General features: G+C 34.6%; 1 protein-coding gene across 2 annotated transcripts in view; it reads left to right on the forward strand.

The window, feature by feature from the left end:
* LOC136037326 (endoplasmic reticulum mannosyl-oligosaccharide 1,2-alpha-mannosidase-like) overlaps positions 1 to 23562 on the forward strand; it is a 71866-nt gene that overhangs the window by 21725 nt on the left and 26579 nt on the right. For both annotated transcript variants that reach the window (XM_065719996.1, XM_065719995.1), the window contains exons 6-8: positions 13262 to 13410; positions 17415 to 17603; positions 22374 to 22561. In XM_065719996.1, coding sequence (XP_065576068.1) covers positions 13262 to 13410; positions 17415 to 17603; positions 22374 to 22561 — 526 coding nt within the window. The remainder of the gene's footprint in view (positions 1 to 13261; positions 13411 to 17414; positions 17604 to 22373; positions 22562 to 23562) is intronic.

Raw genomic sequence — 23562 nt, forward strand, 5'->3', positions numbered from 1 at the left:
TTTCACAACTGATAATATTAATTGTATACTGGAAGTTACCGATATTACAGCTCGCATAAGACTATGAAAAGCGTTATAGATTTGTTTTTTGTTGTGAGGCTGTGTAATCACTTTTGGCTCCTAAATCAATATTCTTGTTCGTGTGGCTTTCGTATTTTCAGTGAAGCGCTAGTTTTCTATAATAATACAAACATAGGGAAATATCACCAGTTGCTTTATTTGCACTAATTTTATCGATACATGAGGCTGTGAAGTAATAATTTTGGTCCGTTTTAAGTTTCAACTTTGCTCTTTACTTCCCTCAGAAAAACTTTGTTTTTAAATTAATCTTTGCCCGTTTTTAATACATAAAACCATACAGAAGACACAAATCCATGTTTGAAAATAAAAAATGTTCAAAATATTCGGCCGACACCGATACGTGCTTGATACCAATACGCCTGAGTCCGACTTCGCTCGTTACTTCCCTCGCAAAAACTGTTTTCTTTTAATTAATTTATTCTCGGTGACCATAAATTTGTTTTTCTAATAAACCTTTACTATTTAGCGAATTATCTATTACCATTCCTGAATCAATGTCAGATTACAACCCTTCCCATGGAAATTCCTTCCCCTGCAAAATTCACCCTGAAATCCTAAAAAAAAACACCTCAAAATCGGTCAAATTTTGAAAAATCATGATCGGGAAAGAGTGCTGGCAATCCGGATACGAGCTTTACCAATACGCCCATACCGACACGCGTGATATCAATACGCCCAATCCCGATACCGTACATCCGATACAGCCTACAGTCCTTTTCCAGGGGGCTCTGGAGGGTTAAATCGTCATCAAAACCATAGTTATTGGACCTTTGAACTATGTTGAAGGATATGGCTATCTCAAAATTTTGATTGGACGATCCGAGGGAAGGGGGGCAACCTGTCCTTCAATCTTTTTGATCAATTAAAAGGGGTCCAGCAAATTTAATTTTCGTTTAGATGAGCTATTAAACATCTGTCTATGATGTTCTGGTCACCCTCTAGATCTGCTAGAAAAAAAGAATAAAAAACGGGAGACAGATCAGTCCTGACTATGCAAAAAATGATTTTCCTTGTTGCTCAAAGTGGGAGACTATAATTTACCTCTACAAGGTTTTCGACCATGCTAAATCCAATGGCATACTTTTCATTTTGATCTGACACCACTTTCGATGTGTTTTTTTTTTCGAAATCACTATAAATGTCTTTTGGCAAAAAACTTTTACTTTTAAGAAAAACTGAAATGATAGTTACTTTTGCATGTCAGTGTCAGACGGCAATTGTTTTCACTAGGTATTTTTTTTTTTTTAACTTTTTGCTACTGTGGGCTGTAGTTCGCTCTCTACTAGGTAGTAGCTAATGCTACAACCGTGATAAACCAAATTTCTACCCGGTAAAGCCTCCCATTCCCTCTCTGTCTGCATATGAAATTGACGTGTTGCTATCCTGTGCAGCTAAAATCAAAAGCTTTGAATTACTCTTTGTGTTATCTCCCTCGAGGTTTCTGGCATTAGTAACTTGGGTTTAATTAGTAAATTAATAATCGAAAAATGCTGCTTAAAATAAATAAAAATATCCAATTTGTTTTCAATCAAAAATCGGCTGTGGGTGCTTTATTGAGATTAAATAAAAAAAAACAAGTTTTTCCAGCTGAAAGTAAGGAGCAACGTCAAAACTTAAAACGAACAGAAATTATTACGTATATGAAAGGGGTTCGCCCCGTAGTCAATGTCTTGCTCTTTACGCTAAAGTTTGAATTTTGTTCGAGTGAATTTTGTACCGAATTTTGTTCTTTAAGAATAACCCCTGAATCACAAAGGCCGTTTAATTAGAATAAATAGCTCTTTTAAAAATACCGAAAAAACTTCAGCGTAAAGAACGAGGTATTGACTCTCCTTATATATCATGAAAAGAGAAATCACCAATGCAACAGCACAAACACAAAAAAAAGAAAAAAAAGAGAGACAGAAGGAGAAAAGGAAGACTTTTCCTAAATTAGTGATTAATATAGACCAGCACTTGAATGAGGCCTTAACCCTACTCATCCATACAATCACATAGGTCAAACAGCATAGCCATACACAATCAACCATAAAGAATAATCCATGGACAGGCAGTCATGTCGTCAATAAGTATAAGTCGTCATTTACCAAACAATAGAAAAAACAAAAAAGACAAATAATTCAGAGGCAACAACCCAACACAAGGGCTCATCAGGAGAATACACTGGCCTATATAGGGTTTCGCCACTTTAAATTCTCTACCTAGCACAGTGTTGTGGCTACCACAGAATATCCATGGCATCCCCGTGTCAGGTATCACCCCCAAAATACATGCCTATGAAAGAGAAAAAAAACAAAAGCAAATGTAAAACAACCAAGTAACACCAAAACAAGCTTATCCTGTTAATATATCCCTCTTTTTAGCAACAATAGGTAAACTAAATATAATAAATTTTACCAAATCACAAATATTAACACATTGCAAAAAACCTGAATGAACTAAACAATTATAGAATTCAACTTTACCATGTGGCTAATTTTTTAAAAAATCTGCTCAATTAGAAACCCAATTCAAAGTAAATGGCGCTGCAACAACAATTCTCGAACCTCCGAAATTAGTTGAAAATTTCTTTAAGTATTTCTAGATAATTCTTTTGATGTTTATTTAAAAGTTCTTTATAATGAAAACTAAATTTTTTAAATTGCCAAGTTAATTTATTTGCAGAAAAACCTCTTGATATCAATTTTTGGCTTAAGATTTTACATCTATTTTTAAAATCAATATAATTACTACAAATCCTTGTATAGCGAAGTAACTGTGAGAAAAACGCTGAATATGTGATATTTGAGTGTATATTATTTTCAGGGAATGGGAAACTAATCACTTCAAAATCAAAATCATCCGTTTTATTATACATTTTAAAACTTAATTTATTATTATCACAAATATTAATATTTAAATCTAAGAAATGATCTTCATGACCAGCGCCATGACTAGGTTCAAGAATAAGCTCTGATGGATATATATTTTTAGGAATATCAATGAATTCCTTACAATTTAAGACCAAAATATCGTCTAAATATCTTTTATTATTTGACAAAACATGTTTTAAATTAATTGGATTATTCTTATCCATCATATATTTATATTCTAGTTGACTTAAAAACAAGTCAGCTATAAATGGGCTGGTATTCCCCCCCCCCATGGGAATTTCCACGATTTGCTTGTACAAATCACCACCAAATCTTATATAAGTATTGTATAAAACAAATTCTAATAACTCAAAAATCATATCCAAGCTGTAACATCTCAAGTTAACTGTAGTATTAAAGCAATTTGTCCATATAGCTTTTTTATTATAAGTGTCTATTTTTAAGGACCTTTTACTAGATAAGAGGAAAGATTTCTTGATAACAGTTTTTAAATTATCAAACACTACATTAAGTGATAAATTAGTATACATTGTCGCAAAATCGAAAGACTCAATTCTTTTAGCTGAAACCATTGTGAAAGAATCTATCACCTGCAGTGAATTATTAACACTCCAATATGGATTAAAATTCGAAAATTTTTTAATACCAGAACAATAGGTTTTAAGTTTATTTACAATTTCCTTTAAAATTAAAGAGAGGTCAGTAGCAGCAATGCGGGTTGGACATTTAGCTGCTCCAGCAATAAACAGTGGTTTAGGGGGATTCTTATGAAATTTTACAGTCCAATATAGGAAAGGGAACTTTTTATCATTGTCATTTATTTTAATATTAAAATTTTTAAAAAGTATTTCTTCAGTCTTTTCAATTAAATTCTCATCCTCTATATTTACCTTTTCGTAAACATTAGTTGTGCATAACTCCCTTTTTAAGATATGTAATAATTTCCGTTTTTTATTTAATTTATAACCGTTTTGAAATAATGCTGGGAAATCCGGTGCCCTCATTTTAGAAATATCCCTCTCCCCATAAAAACTTCCTTCATGGGAAAGATCCTCCTACGTAGCCCTCTATGACCGACCCCTCCCCCCACCAGAAAAAATCACCACTGAAAATGCTGTGTACTTCTCAATAACCAATACTGTATGTAAACAATGGACAAAGTTCAAAATTTGCAGCCCTTCCCCCAGGATTTCGGTTACTATTGAGTCGGGTTCCTCCTTACTTATAGCACGAACTGTTGGATCCATGTCTAAAAATCCTATTTACCTTTTTTGATAGAGAGATTTTCTAGGAAGACCCAGTCGAAATTCCCACGGCGATGTTGCTTGGTCACTTTTGCTCTATAGAATTTTCGTCCCCTGTCTGAACCTCGCTTTATGATACCGTCTCTATATAATTTTGCTTCAGATGCTTATTAGGCTACTGATATTGCCGACCTGTGGCAGGATTGAGGTGTCCAAGACTGCTTGATGACTGCTCTTCCTCCATCATAAGGGTGCCTCCTTAAGATGGAGCCTCCTTAATCTGAACCTCCGTTAGATTGAACACTTGTTTAACTGAACCCCCATACAAGTCAATTCTCGCTTTAATTCACTCCTCATTTAACTTAACCCTCATGCAATCAACCCTCATTTAGGTAAAAAAAAACTCAACCTGAGAGTTGTATTGCACGGGAGTTACGTTGAATGGGGGTTAAATTAAACGGGAGTTGAGTTAAATGATGCTTGAAATACACGGTGGTTGAGTTAATGAGGGTAGTGTTGAACGGTAATGAGTTGCACAGGGTTGAGTTGAATGAGGGTTGAGTTGTTGGAGGTTAAGTTAAACAGCGATTTTGTTAAACGAGCGATGAGCTGAACGTGAGTTAACTCAGACGGGATTTAAGTTCCACGAGGGTTCTGTTAAATGGGTTCGAGTTGCACAGGGTTCAGTTAAGCGAGGGTTCAGTTGCACATGCATCTCAAAACACTATGTAAATAATAAGCATGATGACAATTCGAAAATTTTTTATCCAACATAGGTCGCCCCCCTCGTCTGTGTATAAACTGGCCTTAATAACACTCAGTAATGTTTTTCGTATGAAAGATAGTATTACATTTCCCAAAAGCTAATCAATTGACCAAAATAAATAATAGATTGATCTTGAATGATTATTAGCACAAGAGAAACATGATTATTAATATATGGAGAAACTCTTATAGTTTTTGTTAAATAATTTTTTTATTTGTTCTCCCTTTCTTCTTTTGTATATTATTCATTCTTTTTATTAAGGTTTTTGATTTGCTTTTTAATGCCGAAATACAAACTAAATGTTTTTGTACTCAAGTTTGTACTAAACTTTCATGACTATAAATAAAATCATGGCTTATGTACTTGAGTGCGATATTAGTACTTCTCCGGAGACAAAATATAAGACGATGGGTTCTTTTAAGGAGCGACCCGGCTCAATAGTAACCAAAACTCTAAAAAAAGGAATTTTGACACCAATAGTTACATAGAAAAAAAGGATCAAATTTTAATGCTGATTATAATATGTACATTTCGTCAAGTTTAGTCTTACCCATCCAAAGTTAAGAGCCTGAGAAAATTTGCCTTATTATAGAAAATAGGGGAAACATCCCCTAAATTCATAGAATCTTAACGAAAATCACACCATCAGATCCAGCGTATCAGAACCCTATTGTAGAAGTTTGAAGCTCCTATCTACAAAAATGTGGAATTTTGTATTTTTTGCCAGAAGGCAGATCATGGATGTGTGTTTATTTGTTTGTTTGTTTTTTGTTTTGTTTTTCCAGGGATGATCGTATTGACCCAGTGGTCTTAGAATGTTGCGAGAGGGCTCATTCTGACAGAAATGAAAAGTTCTAGTGCCCTTTTTAAATGGCCAAAAAATGGAGGGCACCTAGGCCCCCTCCCACGCTAATTATTTTCCCAAAGTCAACGGATCAAAATTCTGAGATATCCATTTTTTTCAGCGCAGTCGAAAAACCTTATAACCATATCTTTGGGGACGACTTACTCCCCCACAGTCCCCTTGGGAGGGGCTACAAGTTACAAACTGACCAGTGTATAAATATAGTAATGGGTATTGGGAAGTGTACAGACGTTTTCAAGGAGATTTTTTGGGTGGGGGAGGGGTTGAGAAGAGGGGGATATGTTGGAGGAACTTTCCATCGAGGAATTTGTCATGGGGGAAGAAAATTTCTATGAAGGGAGCGTCGGATTTTCTAGCATTATTTAAAAAACAATGAAAAAATAAATAGTAAGAGCTGTTATACGTTGATTTTTTCTATTCGTGAAACTAGCAGATTCATTTTTCTCCTCGTGAAACTGATTTTGCTCTTGGAACTGGTTGCGTGCTGATTTTTGTTCTTGCAAATTGTTGCATGCGGATTTTGATTCTTGAAACTTGTTGCACGATGAGTTTTCACTTCGTGAAACTCGTACATCGATTTTTCTCCTCATGAAACTGATTTTGTTCGCGAAACTCTTTTCGTGTTGATTTTTTCTTGTTCGTGGAACTTGCTGCATCCCGATTTTTGTCTATGAAATTTGTTGCATGTTGATTTTTTTCTTCATGGAACTTTTTGCGTGCTGATTTTTCTTCTTAGAACTTATTGCGCGCTGATATTATTTTTTTTGTTCTTAAAACCTGTTTCACGTTGATTTTCACTTTGTGAAACTTGTACATTTTTTTTTTCTATATTTTTTTTTATGGAACCTCTTGCGTGCTGATTTTTTCTTGCTCGTTGAACTTGCTGCGTCCTTATTTATGTTCGTAAAATTTTCGCATGTTTATTTTTCTCTTCGAGAAACTTGTACATTAATTTTTCTCCTCGTGAAACTGATTTTGTCCATGGAACTTAATGCATTCGAATTCCTATTAATGCAACTTGCTGCGTGCTGATTTTAGTTCGTGAGAGCTGTTTTACGTTAATTTTTTCTCTTCGTGGAACTAGCAGATTCATTTTTCTCTTCGTGAAACTGATTTTGTCCATGGAACTTAATCCATTCGAATTCTGCTAATGAAACTTGCTGCGTGCTGATTTTAGTTCGCGAGAGCTGTTGTACGTTAATTTTTTCTCTTCGTGGAACTAGCAGATTCATTTTTCTCCTCGTGAAACTGATTTTTCCCTTGGAACTAGTTGCGTGCTGATTGTTTGTTCTTGGAAATTGTTGCATGCGGATTTTGATTCTTGAAACTTGTTGCACGATGATTTTTCACTTCGTGAAACTCGTACATTGATTTTTCTCCTCGTGAAACTGATTTTGTTCGCGAAACTCTTTTCGTGTTTTTTGTCTATGAAATTTGTTGCATGTTGATTTTTTCTTCATGAAACTTTTTGCTTGCTGGTTTTTCTTCTTAGGACTTATTGCGCACTGATATATTTTTTTGTTCGTAAAACTTGTTGCACGTTGATTTTTACTTTGTGAAACTTGTACATTGATTTTTTCTCCTCGTGGAACTATTTTTTTTTCACGGAACCTCTTGCGTGCTGATTTCTTCTTGCTCGTTGAACTTGCTGCGTCCTTATTTTTGTTCGTAAAATTTTCGCATGTTGATTTTTCTCTTCGAGAAACTTGTACATTGATTTCTCTTCTTGTGAAACTGATTTGTTCATGGAACCCATTGCGTGCTGATTTTTTTGTTCGTGGAAGTTGCTGCGTGCTGATTTTGTTCTTGAAACTTGTTACATGTTGGTTTTTTGTCTCTTCCTAGAACTTGTACAGTGGTTTTTCTCTTCGTGAAACTGATTTTGTTCACTGTACTTATTGCGTCTTGGTTTACTGTTTGTGTAACTTGCTGTGTGATGATTCTTGTTCATGAAACTTGTCGCATGTTGACTTTTCTCTTCGTGAAACTTGTGCATTGATTTTCTCTCATCATGAAAGTTATTTTGTTGATGGAACTTCTTGCGTGTTGATTTTTCGTTCCCAGAACCTATTGCGTGCTGGTTTTTGTTTTGTTCGTGAAACTTTTTGCATATTGATTTATCTCACCATGGAACTTATACATTGGTTTTTCACCTCGAAAAACTGATTTTGTTCATGGAACCTGTTGCATACTAATTTTTGTTTATGGAACTTGTCATGGGCTGATTTTTGTTCGTGAAATTTTTTACATGTTGATTTTTCTCTTCGTGAAACTTTTACATTGATTTTCTCCTCATGAAACTAATTGTGTTCATGGAATTTGTTACATGGCGGTTCTTTGTTCATGGAACTTGCTGCATGATTTTTTTTGTTCATGAAACTTGTTGTATATTGATATTTCTCTTTGTGAAAGTTTTATATTGATTTTTACTCTTGTGAACTGATTTTTGTACATGGAACTTGTTGCATGCTGATTTTCCTTCATTAAACTTCTCGTGTGCTGATTTTTTTTGCGTGAAACTTTTTGTATATTGGTTTTTCTCTTCGTGATATTTGTACATTAATTTTTACCCTCCTGAAACTGATTTTGTTCATGGAACTCGTACTAGGTTTGGTGGGGGGGGGGCGGGCGTACGAAGCGTGACGGAACCCACACCTATCTTATACATGGTTGGTTAGATGTCGCTTCATCTAACCTAACTTAACCTAACTTACGACGTATAATCAATGTACAAGGTTCACGAAGAGGGAAATCAAGATGCAATAAGTTTCAAGAATGGAAATCAAAGTCCCAGGAGCAAAAAGTCCATATGCAACAAGTTCCATGAATAAAATCAGTTTCGCGTGGAGAAAAATCAATGTACAAGTTTCACGAAGAGAAAAACCAACTTGCAACATGTTTCATGAACAAAAATCAGCACGCAACAAGTTCCATGAAAAAAAACAACACGATTCTAATTTCTTGAAAAAAAAATCAGTTTCACGAGGAGAAAAATCAACATGTAACAAGTTTCACGAATTAAAATCAACATGGAACAAGTTTTAGGAATGAAAATCAGCATGCAACAAGTTCCAAGAACAAAATCAGTACGAAACAAGTTCCAAGAACAACAATTAGTTCGCAACAAGTTCCATGAACAAAATCAGTTTTACGAGGAGAAAAGTCTATGTACAAGTTTCATGAAGAGAAAAATCAACATATAATAAGTTTCACGAAGAAAAATAAGCACGCAGCAAGTTCCATGAATAGAATCAACACACAATAAGTTCTATGAACAAAATCAGTTTCACAAAGATAGATATCAATATACAAATGTCACGAAGAGAAAAATCAACATGTAACAAGTTTGATTAATAAAAATGAGCACGCAACAAGTTCAAATAAAAACCAATGGTCTTGTTTTAATTTACAAATTTATTTTGAGGTGGAAAAAACTTGAAAAGCCCTTGGGTGTGACAATATGTGCCAGAAGGGTGTAATCGGGAGTGGTACATTGTGCCACGTTGTCATCAAATGCTAGGAGTCATCAGAAGGAATACTAACCGGGATTTTTTCATTACGTTTAAACCATCCGTTCTTGTGTAAACGAATATATTTGCAGGAAAATGCTCGAAAAAATGTCATATGTGTGATAATGCTTCTTAGAGGATGTTGTTTATCAGCCATTGAGTGTCACTGGCTAAGAAATTTCATGGAACATGGCTATCTAGCGATGAAGTGGGAAGTTTTCACTGTTAAAATAAAAACAATAGTTGTTTTTTAGTTTAAAAATTTATTTTCGAAGGGAAAAGGCTTGAAAAAACCTTGAGATGTAATAATGTGCGCCAGAGTGGTACCATTTGCCAGTCATAGATTACCATTGAGGTAGCCGTGCATATCTGCGAATTGGTGGAACTTGGAGCGGAATCTGAATTTTGGAATCAGGGACAGAAGTGAGAAATCTGGAACTGACGAAAACGGAGTCAGATTTGAAGTTGGGATTGGAGAGGGCGTAGCGGGAAGTGGAATCGGTTGAAGCGGGTTGGAAGCCAGCAAATTCGAAGACGTAATCGGGGTCAGAAGCGGAATTGGATATGACTAATAAAGAAAAATCTAAAAATGTCTTAGGAATAATGAAGGCTGCCAGAGGGGTCTGTAATGGTTTGCGGTGGCGCATTCGTTCCTAAAGGCGCAGTTAGTCCTACAAAATAAACGGTTAACATAGATATTTATTTTGATCAAAATGCAAAGCAGTGTTTTCAAGCATTTTGTGGTCCAAAACAACGATTCTAGCCAAAAGAATGCCAAAAAGCTATTGTTTGAAAGTTCCGAGATAGTCAATTGGTTTAATATTACCGAAAAACTATACGCGTATTGAGCGTCGAGTTTTAGAGGTAGTAATGCCGTACTGGCGTGCATTCGTTTCTATAGGTGCAGGTAGTCCTGCAAAATAAATGTTTAAGATAGACATTTGTTTAGCCAAAAAGTCTTTTCCCCAGTAAAGCGGCGTTTTTGGCCGATTTGTAGTGCTAAACAACAATTCTAGCCTAAAGAAGGCCTAAGAGCTATATGTGAAAATTCTGAGATAGTCAATTGAATTTAGAATTATCAAAAACTATTCGCACATTGAACCTCGAGTTTCAGAGGCAGTAATGCCGTACGGTGGCGCATTCGTTTTTAAAGGTGCATGTAGTCCTACAAAATAATTGTTAACATAGACATTTATTTTAGCCAAAAAGGACTGTCAAACAGCAAAGGGGCGTTTTCAGCCGATGTGCTGTGCAGAACAACAATTCTGACCAAAGAAGTCCAAAAAAGCTTTTGCTTAGTAATTCTGAGATAGTCAATTGATTTAGAATTATCAATAAACTATACACAAATTGACTCTCGAATTTCAGAGGCAGTAATGCAGTATGGTAGCGCATTCCTTTCTAAAAGGTGCAGATAATCCTACAAAATAAGGGCTTATATTGACATTTATTTTTGCCAAAAAGTCTGACCACCAGCAAAGCGGCGTTTCCAGCCGATTTATGGTGCAAAACAACAATTCTGGCCAAAGAAGTCCAAAAAAGCTTTTGCTTAGTAATTCTGAGATAGTCAATTGATTTAGAATTATCAATAAACTATACGCATATTGACTCTCGAATTTCAGAGGCAGTAATGCAGTATGGTAGCGCATTCCTTTCTAAAAGGTGCAGATAATCCTACAAAATAAGGGCTTATATTGACATTTATTTTTGCCAAAAAGTCTGACCACCAGCAAAGCGGCGTTTCCAGCCGATTTATGGTGCAAAATAACAATTCTAGCCAAAAGAAGGCCGAAAAGGCTATTGCGTGAAATTTCTGAGATAGTCAATTGATTTAGAATAATCGAAAAACTGTACGGATATTGAGCCTCCAGTTTCAGAGTCAGTAATGCCGTACTGTAGCGCATTCGTTTTTAAAAGGTACAGGTAATGCTACAAAATAAGGGTTAACATAGAAATTTATTTTAGCCATAAAAAGATTATGCCACAGCAATGTGGTGTTTTCCACCATTTTTTAGCGCAAAACAACAATTCTAGCCAAAATGAATCCAAAATTCTTCATTGTTGCTTATAGGAGCTTTGTAAAACGGGAAATAAAGCGTAAATAAAATTTTACGTATAATAATAACCCCTTCTCCTCTGGAATTGATTGCTAGTTTGGGCTAGCCACATATTGTCACGGTGGCGTGGATATACATAGTCTTGGGTTAAACTAACGTGGGATTCTCAATCAAAGCTCTCGGAGATATCTCGTAATATGGCTTAAATTTACTTCTTATATCACCCCTCTGGAATTGCTTGCTTACCCCCACTGTACATTAATTTCATGGTTCTGTTTGCTTTTTTTCACGATTTTTTTTTTTTTTGGTTTTAACTGCTTTTTCTGTGTTTTGGTAATGCTTTGTAAATTTGTTTTTTATTAATAAAGTTGTATGTATGGTAAAAGTTTGTGTCTTTTAGATTACATTTTTTAGGATAAAACTTCGATATGTAATTATTTACATAATGGAATATATAACGCTGAAGTTATGTGACATCTCATCGATTCAATAGCTGTCTTAACCTGTATAGGTCCTGTTAGAACACTAATAACCCTGTTATAGAAGGATGTATTTAATGGTCCAAAAATCAATAGTATAGGAATGGTTACGTGCTCTCCTGTGGAAAGGACTGGAAATCATTTAATCGAGCCAGTAAACCTAACAGGGGATTCTTCTTGCATGGAATAGGTTATTTCATAGGATCTATTTCCTGAAACACAATATTAGAAAGTTATTCATAGTCCAGCTGTCCAGGACCTCATTCCATTGGATGGAAATGACTCTTTCGAATCCCAATGAGGGCAACAATCTTTAGAATATAAAGGTTCCCTGGGAAAAAAATCTTGAAAAAAAACACATTGAAAGAAAAAGAAATCCCGAAGAAAAAAATATCTTAAAGTATTATGTAATACCCCACGTGTGCGCTGCCGTTACGTAACGTACCACGTGTACGCTGCCATTACGTAACAGTCACACGTAAGATTGCGTCACATTCCCCGTGTGGATCGTCATTACGTAACATCCCACGTGCGCGCTGTTATTACGTAAAACCTCACGTATTCATTGTCATTACGTAACAGCCACGTGTGTAACGTCATTACGTAACATCCACGTGTGTGCCCTGCTAAGCTACATGCGGAGATTTCCCCACGGGCCTCCAAGTCTAGTATGTCATGTATGAATTCGTCATCCTCAGAATAAGAAACATTCCCCTATCACATAAAAATTGAAGAAATCATGACGAAAAACGCCTTGAAAAAAACTGTCTTGAAATGTCTTGAAACGTCTTGGAAAATGTCTTAAAAACGTTTTGGGATGTTGTGAAACGTTTTGAAAAAATCTTGAACAAAAATATCTTAAAAAACGTCTTGAAATGTCTTGAAAAAAACCTCTTGAAGAAAAATGTCTTAATAAAACCTGTTGAAGAAAAATATCTTTAAAAAAAACTTCCCTGTTTGACTAGTGGACTCTTACAAATCATATTAAGTAACATCCCAAATCCTATTATGTAACATTTGAAGAAATCCTGGGGTAACAGTCATGCAAGAATGCGTCACCCTCAACTCCTATGATGTTAACAGACTTGTGTACTATACACGTGCGCTATTGCGTCAGATCCAGATGTGTGTCATAACGTCTTTAGAGGCCAGTAGCTCTAATAGTTTACCGCCTATGTGTGCGCTTGATCCTTAAAAGGGGATAGTACTCTCAGTTTGGTTTAGCTTTCGGCGGTGATCCTTAAAAGGGGATAGTACTCTCAGTTTGGTTTAGCTTTCGGCGGTGCTCATTGATTTTATATTCTATGTTATTATTAATTTTATATAACAAAATGAATTCTAATCTGGATCTTCATGCTATTGACTTTCTTTTATCTCTTTCTTAAAGAGTTTGACAAAGCCAAAGCTCATCTTCAGAGTGAATTCCGTTTAGACATCAACAAGGATGTCAACGTCTTTGAAACAACCATCAGGGTTATGGGAGGATTGTTGTCAGCCTATCATTTATCTGGAGATGAGTTTTTTCTGGAAAAAGCAGTGAGTACCATTTTAGGGATTTAACTTATGATTTCTAATAACTCTAACAGACGTTCTATAGGGAGAAGGATCCCTTCCTCCTGTGTTCAGATATGGTCTTTAAATAATATCGTACATATAGGACTTATCCTGGAGAAAGTTGTGAGTTCCGGTGTAGTGGAGTGACTGCTGTTATGATAGTAGGTTTTTTTTTTCATTCTCCCATTGTTAGCTAACAGTTCTTGTTAGGACGGCGGAAGCAGAGTTATTAGTTGAGAGAGATTATTAGCTAGCAATTCGCAGAAATGTAATATTTCGGTAGTAAATTTAAAAACCGTAACTTTCAAAATAAAATTGGAAATTTCAGGGATTTTTTTGTGGGGCGAAGAGGCTTCGAGGCAAAAAGAATATATACTAAGAATGAGCTAAATATAGGTAATGTTTGCAGTCCTGAACTCTCTATCAATGTTATGAGCATAGAAAGTAGTCACCTGCTTTACTCCGTTATCTAATTTTTCTATATTGCGCCTGTAATTCTCTAACGGTTCAATCTAATGACTATTCTCTAATAATGGTTGGATTTCTTGAATAAATTCTGTAACAGGTTAGCTAACAGTGTTTGTTTGGACGTTAGATAAAAAATCTTATTGAAGAAAAAGAAGATAATGAAAAAAATTTAGCATCCTCTCTCTACAGAGCCTTCTATCACACACCCTTGAAGAAAAGTACATAGTGTTAATAAAAGAAAAGAGGGTCACGCGCATTAAGGGCGATCGATTATGCCTGCAAATGCCCTCCCATCAGCAGCAACATTAACTATGCTATTATAAAACTATCAAAAAAATCTAACGAAATTTTTGAAGGGAGAGAGGATTTCTTTATTCTTGTTTACAAAAATTACCTTCACAATATATTTTTTTTGTCTATTAATCGTATGGTGATGTATCATGTCTCATTCGACTTCAGTACCTGACAGAATTATTTCTGAAGTATTCAATAACCAATAATATTTCAGGGAGAGAGGGGTTTTATCTTTTTGGAGAGGTACTTTCTATTCTTGAGGCTTTCGCTTCTAATGATTCTATGATTGACAATTTTTATTTGAGATTGATAAGTCGTATTTTAGAAAGGAATTAAACAGAAATTTAGAAAATCAAAACTAAGAACAAACCGAAAGAATAAATAAAACATGCTTATTATAAGAAATATCCATGTAAAATGACAAAGAAACAAAAACAAAGAGGGGCTAAGCAAGTAAAAAGTATCAGATTTCGAGACTATAATCGTTCCGAGACTACTATAGCAGGGTTGGATTATTGAAATTTGACTGTCCGATAAACCAAAAGAGAACAAAAGGTTTACAATTTTAAGCCATTAAACAAAATAGGAAAAATGTTCTTATCTCATCATAAGCCTCTAGTAAGCCTATTTGAATCTAAGAAGTATGTATAAAAATAGTACCCCCCCCCCCCAAAAAAAAATTAATTTATGCAATTTATGTTCTTGCCATACTAAATGTTTCATACATAAGAAAATACAGATGATGCTAGAAAAAACTGGTGGGTCAGCATCGCTGTTATAACTAATGATCTGTGGTTTTGTGGTTTCTTCAGAAGGAAACATTTTATTATGTCTTATATATAATAAATGTTTTATCCAAAAGAAAATACAGATGATGCTAGAAAAAAAATGGTGGGTCAGCCTCGATGTTATACCTACTGGTCTGTCGGCTTTTTGGTTGCTTAAGAAGGAGACATTCTATTATGTCTTATATATACTAAATATTTTATCCATAAGAAAATACAGATGATGTTAGAAAAAAAAACTGGTGGTTCAGCCTCACTGTTATAACTAATAGTCTGTGAATTTTGTGGTTTATTCAGAAGGTCATATTCTAGAACAAAAATAAATACGTTTTGGATTGGTAATTTTATACTCATTTCCATGTTTTGGTTCGCGTTTTCACAGTTCATCATCAGCCCCACTCTAATGGTTGCATATTATACCATATTATAGGTTGCATAGTAATGTAATAATCGATTGAAACTGATTCGAAAACAGATACAAATGGGCAAAAAAAGGAATATTATAACAAAATTATAACAAGATACGAATGGACACATGGGCAAAAAAAGATACAATTAGGTAAAAACAAGAAATATTATAACAAAATTATAACGATCACAACAAGATATAAATGGGCACCTGGGCAAAAACAGATACAAATGGACAAACACAAGGAATAGTATAACAAAATTATAACAAGGTATATTATAAGGTAATAATGCCGTAATTTTTTTTTTTAGTTTCATTGTATAGCCTACGGCTATGGGCGACCATTAGAGGGAGGCTGGAGATAAATTATCAAAAAAGCAAATCAAACCTTAGATATAAGAATAAAATTAGTAATCTAAAAATATGTCTCGTTTTGTTCTAGCATGTAGTCCCATCTATTTAGGGAGACTTTGTTTTTATTAGCTTTTTAGATATAAAAATAATGTATTATTATAAGAAAATACATCCTATAAAGGAATGTTTCAATAGCAAAGTAGTGTATACATGTAACTATATTTATGTTTTTCACATCAGTTACAAAAACATAGATTTTACCATTGAGGTAAAATTCTAGTCAATTGACTTTTTCCTATCTCAGAAAGGGTTTAGGTTAGGAAAATGAAACTTTCAGGGATGAATCTACAGACTAAAGTATGTCCCGGGAAGCATTTTGAAGCAACTACCTCCACTCCTTCACCCTCTAGAGGGCCCTGACCTTTGATGACCGTTAAAAATATGTGTGTAATAAAAGTGAAACCTTGCAGAATAGATCTTCTGCTTAATTGAAGTACAACAAAATTGTTTTCAGCTTCATAACTTTGCTCAATTCCATTTTAGAAGGTTTTAAAGATATGCAAATACATTACCTAAATTTTGAAAAAGAAAACATTGATATGGCTGAAAATTCTTCTCAAATAACAGGAATTGCATTTTCAGAACTAAAGGCAGAGAAAAAGCAACTAGTAACTGAAAATTAAGGTAAAATGTTGTTTTGTCAAAATTTCAATAGGCATAGACTTGTCATGTAGGCAAATTTCAGGGCCCTTTAGAGGGAGAAGGAGTGAAGGTGGGTACTTTAAAATACCTTCCCAGGACATACTTTAGCCTGTAGACCCCTCCCTGAAAGTTTCATTTTCCTAACCTAAACCCTTTCCGAGATAGCAAGAAGTCAATTAACTAGAATTTTACCATTGAATTTTTTATTTTCTCGTTACTGCTTTGGTGAAGATTTGTTTCTAGCATGTCTCCTTCCGAAGAGATCCAATTCTAGACATCTACCAGTTTAGTCCATGTATTTAGGGATCTATTTAGGGAGACTTTGTTTTTATTAGCTTTTTAGCTATAAAAAGAATGTATTATTATAAAAAAACATCCTATCAAGGAATGTTTCAATAGGAAAGTAGTGTATACATGCAACTATATTTATGTTTTTCACATCAGTTACGAAAACGTAAAATTTGAGTTGATTTTTTATTTTCTCGTTACTGCTTTGGCGAAGATTTGTTTCTAGCATGTCTCCTTCCGAAGAGATCCAATTCTAGACATCTAACAGTGTAGTCCATGTATTTAGGGTTCTATTTAGGGAGACTTTGTTTTTATTAGCTTTTTAGCTATAAAAAGAATGTATTATTATAAAAAAAAAACATCCTATTAAGGAATGTTTCAATAGCAAAGTAGTGTATACATGCAACTATATTTATGTTTTTCACATCAGTTACAAAAATGTAGATTTTGAATTGAATTTTATTTTCTCGTTACTGCCTTGGTGAAGATTTGACTATTGTTATGGAAATTACTTTGCTGTGGAATCTGGATTTAGCATAAATTAATCTGCCTTTTCATTTTTGTCAGTTAGACCTTGGGAATAGATTGATGCCTGCTTTCAATACAGCATGGAGTGTTCCATGGGCAGACATTCAATACAGCATGGGGATTTAGCATAAATTAATCTACCTTTTCATTTTTGTCAGTTAGACCTTGGGAATAGATTGATGCCTGCTTTCAATACAGCATGGGGTGTTCCTTGGGCAGACATTAACCTGAATACTCTTAAGCCACACCCCCCATCATGGAATAGTGACTCAACCACCTCTGAAGTAACAACAATCCAACTTGAACTTAGGGATTTGACTAGGTGTACTGGAATAAATACGTTTGAGGTAAATTATTATTTTTTTCCTTTTTTTTCTTTGTGTCTTTCTTTGACATCAGAAAAGGCGTTTGACTAGGTGACATTTGGTGAGGGATTTAACAAGGTGTAGGCTACTGAAATATTTTCTTTCTCTCTTTGTTTTTCTTTCTTTCTTTTCTTTCGTTCTTCTTTCTTTCTTCGAAATTTCACAAGATGTACTGGAATAAATATATTTTTGGCATAAATAAACCTTTTTTCTTTCATTTGTTATTTCCATTGTTTTTCTCTTTTTTTCTTATGACATTTGACGAAGTATTTAACAAAGTTTACATAAATCTTTTTTCTTTCTCTCCTTGTTTTTCTTTCTTTCTTTTCTTTCGCTCTTTTTCCTTTCTTTGCCATTACACAATGGATTTCATAAGATGCACTGGATATATCACATACCGGGAATCTCAGTACCTAGGTTTAACCTAGCTCTAATCAGATTCCAGGCCTAGGGTTGGTTGGGCTAGCGACCCTCCACCCGAAAATTAAGTGCTACAAAAAGTGACAACATAGCCTCGGACCCGGATTCCCTTTTAAGATCTCGACCATCGCGCGTCAATGGACATGCTGACGACGTCAGAAAGACTGACAGACTAAACCTTATGGATCGAAGGGGGCTACGAATAGCCACCTGGAATGTCTTGACTTTGAATGTACCTGCGTCAAGAACCTACTCTCTGAAGAACTTCGCAAGAATAAAGTGTCAACTGCAGGTCTTACAGAAACACGTCTTACCGGAAGCGGAGAAGAGCGAATAGGCAACAGTGACTCATTGCTCCGGTCTGGAGGAAGCTCGGGAAGGAATGGTGTTGGCCTTGCACTAAATAGCCTTACAAGAAAGGCCTTACTTTTACACGAAGCTGTATCGGACAGATTAATGAAGGCCCGCTTTGGACATAAGCATGGCAAGATGACTGTCATCGTATGCTATGCCCCGACCAATGATTCGGATGATGCAACTAAGGAGGATTTCTACTCTGCTTTGTCCAGATGCCTTGCAACAGTACCCCCCCCCCCCCATGATATAACTGTTCTCCTTGGCGACTTTAATGCGACAGTGCGCGATGATATGGGTTTATGGCGTGGCACAGTTGGTCCTGTATCCCTCGACCCACTTAACGACAATGGGCTCCACTTACTTGGAACTCTGCCGATCTCACGACCTTACATTGCAAGCACCTTCCAACGCGAAACTGTTCATCAGTACACGTGGTATAGTAATGACGGTCGTACAAAGAAGATGATTGACTACGTCATTATTTCCAAACGCTGGAGATCATTGATGAAGAACTGTAGAACTTACAGATCAGCAGAGCTTGGAAACGCAGACCATAGGCTTGTTTGTGCCGATCTTCGGCTTCGCCTCCATGCACAACGATCGAAAAGAAAACCCGTCGCTGCAGATATTGGGAAACTAAACGAACCAGATACTCGCCAGAAGTATAGTATCGAGATATCGAATCGCTTCGAGGCCCTTGGCTCACTTAATACCAGCGAAGATCTCTGGAAGCATTTTAAATTGCAGACCAGTGAAGCAGCACAACTAGTGCTTGGCAGGAGGAGTTATACAAAGAAATCGTGGCTAACTAATGAAACACTGCAAGTCATTGAGCAAAGACGGAAGACAAGACTTCTTGGGGACATGACCACATATCGGAGGCTCAATGGAGTGCGGAACAGACTCATTCACCGGGATAGAACCCAGTTTGTTGCAAGGAAAGCCGATGAAATTGAGCTAGCTGCAAAAAGAAAGACATGGGCAGCCTATTCAAGCATCTCCGAGACCTCACTGAAAATAAAACTCCCACCTTGGGTCCCGTCCTGTCCAGGGATGGTGCACTTCTGTCTGACGAAGGTTCTTGTCTTGAGCGGTGGATATGCAAAATAGTAATGAGTAACTCATTGAATAACTGAAAGATAAAATATTGTGAATTTGAAAAACTGAAAGATAAAAACGTCCGTGATATGCGTAATAGTAATGAATAACTCATTGAATAACTGAAGGATAAAAACGTCCGTGATATATACTATATATACTACAAAACCTTACAGGTACTACAAAATAGGGCAACAAGAATACTTGGAAATTTCTTACATCGCCCTTCAAAACTTGAAAATATTTTGGAAACTAAAACATTATTCCTCTTCTTAAATTTGTTAGATTTAAAGGATATACGAGTTTTAAATACTTCCACATGGCATTTTCAAATCCAAAATTCTAAAAATTGTTTCTATGACAAAGCTCTGTTAATTTCACGTGTAAATTTTGGAATTATTGCTTTGATGAGATTTTGATGTTTTTTCTATGTTTTTGCACTATCCCAGCCTTAGGAGCTCTGCTCTCTGTTGGGGCATAATATTATTTTTGTATTTTTTAAGTTGAATAAAGAAAAAGTTGAAGTTGAATAACTGAATCGTAAAATCGTCCGTTATATGCATAATAGCAATAAATAAATCATTGAATAGCCGAAAGATAAAAACGTCCGTGATATGTGTAATTGTAATGCAGAAACGGTAATGTATAATGGTAAATATTTGTAAAAATCTCTCAGTTTGTAATTATTCGATTTAATAAATTCCAAAACTAGATCAATAATGAAACAATCTGCATATTTGGTACAGGCCAAGATAAATTTTTTTTTATTTCATTCGAATGAATGAACATGAAAGTTTCATTTTACTTTTTTTCAGGTGGGAAATGGGCCAAGATTTGAGATGAGTCAAAGGGATAAAGAATGTTTTATTTTGATTTTCCTAGTGCTTTAAAGCATTCTTTTAAATAGATTAATGGCCCCAAATTTAATTAAACAGTTAAAATGAGATGACTGTGAAGGATCACGTTTTTACCCTCTGGTTTTGTTGTCATTGTTGCTGCTGAGAAAGGCCTTTGGAGGCAGGGTCGACATCAGTTATGTCAATACTTTGAAATAAACTGCACTAGTTTCCCGACAAAAATTGTTCCATAAGATATTAGTTTGTACCATCTGAAGAACAGGTTAAAAATCTGCCGACACAAAAGGAATATATTCGATAAACTAAAACTTAAACAATTGTATCGGGTTGGCAACACTGATTGAAATACTCATCTTTTTTTTCTCATAGTTACCGAGCAAGACAGCAGTAATTTGAAACATTATGAGACTTTATTAATGAGTACCTATTACAAAGTGATAGTTATTTCAGACTCAGGTTTGGAGAAATGAAATGCTACATAGAAAAGAAAGAGAAAGGAGAAATAATCTAAAGAGAAAGGAGATATTTAAATTAAATATTACTTAAATGATTTAATTTACTAAAATTATTTATTTTTGATTAAATAATTATAATTATTATCAATTATTAAAAATATTTAACAATTAAAATAATTTAATATCAACTAAAATAAGAAAAAGGGTTGGACAGAGAAATGATACGATTTAACTAAATAGTCAGAGCTCATGCTGTAAGAAATTTATAAAAAATGAAGAGCAGCAAATAATAATATGCACCAGAAAATCGCTGCTGACTTCACTGAATTCTCTGAATCAATGCAATCAAATAAAACAAAAGTAACAGAGAAAGAAAGTTTAGTAACAGAGAAAAGAAAGTGGATAATAAAGGTGAATAAAAAATGAATATATTTTGACTTGTAAGTTATTTTCAAGCAAATTAATGCTTCGTTTTATTTGTCCATAAGAATTCTAGGTGTAAGCCTAAAACAGTGGCTCTTGAGAAGGAAACATGTCAAGAAAATAATTCTTAATTCATGATATGCAGTATAAGTGTAGCTAACACGTTTTTCTATGCTGTTGTTTCGTATCTATGTAATCGTCTGTACGAACTATCTGCACGTAGTAATTACGACCCACTAAAAGAGGACAAGTGGCAGAAATAAAAAACAAGGATGTTTTTATGAGGGCATGCAAAAGGTGTAATTTCAAAATAATTCAGATCACGAGTCTCATGAAGAAATGTCCGATTTAGGAAAAAGACTAAATTGTCCTATTTTGAGTAATAATCAATTTTTATTATATTGGTACAAATTAGATATCATTTAAATACTTGGAACTTTATAATGGCTAAGTTTTATCCAGTTGTTTCAGTGTTTTCTTTTTTTTGAACAAACCTTGTATCAGATTAACGACGCTTCTTGACTACTAAGGTCCCTGCGTTGGCCCTGCAGTGCATTTCTGCAGCATGATTCGATCTCTGAGTCCCGTATTACCAAGCTAAGGTCAAACCCATTGCGCTACCACAGGACTTTGAACAAACCGTAGTAGTTTTCCTTTAACTTTGAAAAGTTTGCTTAATGCTGCGTTTTCAAAACAAGATTAAACGAGACGTCATCTACAATTAATCGTAGCGTGTTGAGAGAAAATTGTTTAGATGGCACTTCGATGAATTTTGTGCTGATGTCTGTCATTGCTTTACTCTATAAACAAGTTTTGTAGAGGGCGTTCTGTTTCAGGAATGATTATGTGACTTTCAAAACTGAACTAAGGTTTTTTCAACTTTGAAAAAATTGATAAATCGGCTAGAAAAAGTAGAAAACACTGAAATAAGTGAAGAAAAAGCTTAGCTGCATGCTAACGTTTAGCTACTTTCATTTTGCATATTGTTAAGTGATAATTGTTTTCTTAACATATTTTCTTCTGAAGAACCCCTGATCTAGGCTTACATCGAATTCTATTTTATGAAAAACTTCTGACTTTTATATTTTGAATTAAGAATAGATTTTATATACAATGTGTATTCATTATTTTGTTTTTTACAGAATGCAGGTGCCAAGGTATCGGAACATATTCACACGTTACAAAAAAAAGATGGACTGGTCCCAATTTTTATTAGCCCAATGAACGGAGAATTCAGGAAACATTCCACTATCACACTTGGAGCAAGAGGAGATTCTTATTATGAATATCTTCTAAAACAGTGGATACAAACGGGTATGACTGTGGACTAGTGAGTATACCAGATTATCTTGTTGATTATCTATAATGTCTTTTGTTTTTATTTTTTATTTTTTAGACAAGAGGAGATTCTTATCTCCTATTGGAGAAAGAGGAATTTCTTATTATGATTATTTCTGATGAGGTGGATATAAACGGCTATGATAGTGAACTAGTTAGTGTACCAGCATACCCTGTTCATTATCTATAATTAATTTTAAAAATAAACTTTCCAAAAAAGAAGTTTTTTAAAGAAAAGTAAAGGCCATATTAAACTTAATATCAGAAGAATTAGAAACCTACAATAACTCAAACTCTAGATGACCAGAAATTACTACTAAAGAATAAATGGAACCCAAAACGAACAGAAATTGAATGAACAATCATTGCAAAAAAACATATAATACGGACTAATATAAATGAATAAATAAATCTCAAACCAGTAAAGCTTAAATTGAATATGCAAATCAAGCTTAAAACGAACAAAAATATTTTGCCTTTGAAGCATAAATGAAACCCGAAACGAACAGAAATTAAATAAACAATCATAGCAAACAAATATACAATAGGTACTAATATAAATGAATAAATGAATCTTAAAACGAGCGAAACTTAAATCGAACATACAAATCAAGCTTGAAGCGAAAAAAAATCGCTTCAAACAAGGGTTTGAGTTTTGTCTCATTATCTCACCGTAAAAGTGTGAAACCTACTACATAATTCGCGTTTCACTTCATATATCAAAGACTTCACCGAAATATATATATAAAAAAAAACTCCAAAGAAAAAATATAGAGAATTTACGTAAAAGTTTCCTTCAGTATTATTTGATATCTTTTTGTGTATTTTCCTAAATCTTCTATATTGAAAGCTAAATTTTTGAAATTACCAAGTTATTTTATCCCCGGAAAAACCTCTCAAGATCAATTTGAGGCTTAAAGCTCTACGTCTATTTTTAAAATCCGTTAGATTACTGCAAATTCTTGCTTGGCTAAATAATTGTGATTACAGGGC

This window comes from Artemia franciscana, chromosome 16, assembly GCF_032884065.1.
Source record: "Artemia franciscana chromosome 16, ASM3288406v1, whole genome shotgun sequence".
Taxonomy (NCBI): Eukaryota; Metazoa; Arthropoda; class Branchiopoda; order Anostraca; family Artemiidae; genus Artemia; species Artemia franciscana.